General features: G+C 45.5%; 1 protein-coding gene across 1 annotated transcript; it reads left to right on the top strand.

Moving 5' to 3' along the window:
- Window positions 1-658: 658 nt before the first annotated feature.
- LOC118481066 (36.4 kDa proline-rich protein-like) lies at window positions 659-1,210 on the top strand. Its single transcript, XM_035976164.1, has one exon. It carries the CDS (start codon window positions 659-661, stop codon window positions 1,208-1,210), a length of 552 nt encoding a protein of 183 aa, XP_035832057.1.
- The last annotated feature ends 419 nt before the right edge of the window (window positions 1,211-1,629 follow it).

Raw genomic sequence — 1,629 nt, 5'->3', positions numbered from 1 at the left:
GAATGGATTTTTCTTATGCCAAACACTAAAATAAAATATTTTAGTGCTTACATAAATTTTTGGATGTCCGGATGTATTCAGAACGTAAGTTATGCGCGAAAGTGCAAACTTGTGCACTTTTTGATGCTTTTAGTCCCTGAATGACCCAAAAGTTTATTTTAGCACACCGAACCCCTCAAAGCCTATTTCTAAGCTATGTAAAGGATATTTATGGTATGTTTAACTTATGGTCATGTTCCGGAATGTCTGTTACAGTTCAAATTTGCATACTTTCACAGTTTGTCAAATTTAGTCCCTGTAGGGGAATTAACTTGTTTTTGACATACCAAAGCCTTCAAAACTTATTTCTAAGTTATGTAAAGGTTATTTAAGGTATGTTAAGTCTTTTTCACTATTCCGGAGTGTCCGTTGCAGTAAACTGGTTATATTTACGCATCAGTGCGCGTATAACCTTCTAGAAAGCGATTTAGAGCCCAAAATCGAACAAGACTTGATATGTGCAAATGATACACATATTTGTACAAATCCCAAGTATGAAATACAATATTTCATTGCTTTGGTATTTGTTTGATGGTCGTAGTGACCCAGGTGTCACATTGGTTTTGATCCCGATCATGAGATTGAGTTTATTCCCGTTGACCAGCCCTTAGAGACGCCAATGGCTCCTATTGATCAGTTGTTTGACATTCCTGCCGACTTTGATATGGACTTTGTCGACCCTGAGCCTGTTATAGCACCAGAGCCTGTCGTTGACCATGACCCTGTCCTTGATGATGCAGCAGCTATTGCACCGCCTGATGTGGATGCACCAGCTCTTGCACCACCCATTGTTGACCTTCCCATTGTTGCACCACCAGTGGTGGATGATCCTATTGCTGATGCACCTTTACCTGATCCCGTGCCAGCATTGGTTGACCGTGCACCTTTCGCTGCTCACAGCGATCCTCGTTGTGCTGACACCCGTAACGGGTGGATCGAGGATGATGATGACTATCCACCGTTTTTGCTACCCGTCACTCCTCCCGTAGCACCTGTTTCCGCACCTATTGATGTTTCATTGTTTCCCCCACACACCCCTGACGTCCATCGCACTGATCTTCCTATCACATTCCTCCAGGACATTCCACCACCTCGTCCTGGGGAGGGTTCATCGTGGCAGCCACTTGTTTTTGTTCCACCTGTATCGGCATCTGTTCCTTTCATGTCCTAGTTCCCGCATACTACACCATCTTTCGTACCTTCGGGCGAGCCGTTTCTGTGGGCTTCGCCCAATGTTATGCCGTTATCAGACCCGTACCACCCTTTTCACGTGGGGTACACGACAGACGATATACTCATCTCTTTTCAGCTACAGCAGGATGCACTTAGTCGTCGCATTCAGGAGTTAGAGAGGGCTCCACGTCCCCCATGTCACTGTCAGACTCCTTTTGCCGCACCTCACACTCCCCGTCTGCTTTCCCCTGATTCGGATGTTCGTTTCCTTACATCTGAGCAGCAGATTGCCTATTTGCTGCGCGTCATTCGTGCAATTGAGGAGGACTGGGTGCATATGCGCCGTTTGCTTTTCTCCTATTTTCCCCCTCCTCCTCCGCCATTAGCATAGATATTTTTGGTTTGATGCAGGTAGAT

This window comes from Helianthus annuus, chromosome 8 (assembly GCF_002127325.2).
Source record: "Helianthus annuus cultivar XRQ/B chromosome 8, HanXRQr2.0-SUNRISE, whole genome shotgun sequence".
In the NCBI taxonomy this organism is placed as follows: domain Eukaryota; kingdom Viridiplantae; phylum Streptophyta; class Magnoliopsida; order Asterales; family Asteraceae; genus Helianthus; species Helianthus annuus.
This window is presented reverse-complemented; position numbering and strand designations above follow the sequence as displayed.

Bases quoted from the DNA above. Each gene is read 5' to 3' on its own strand.
- LOC118481066 (XM_035976164.1), top strand. From the start codon at position 659: ATGGCTCCTATTGATCAGTTGTTTGACATTCCTGCCGACTTTGATATG.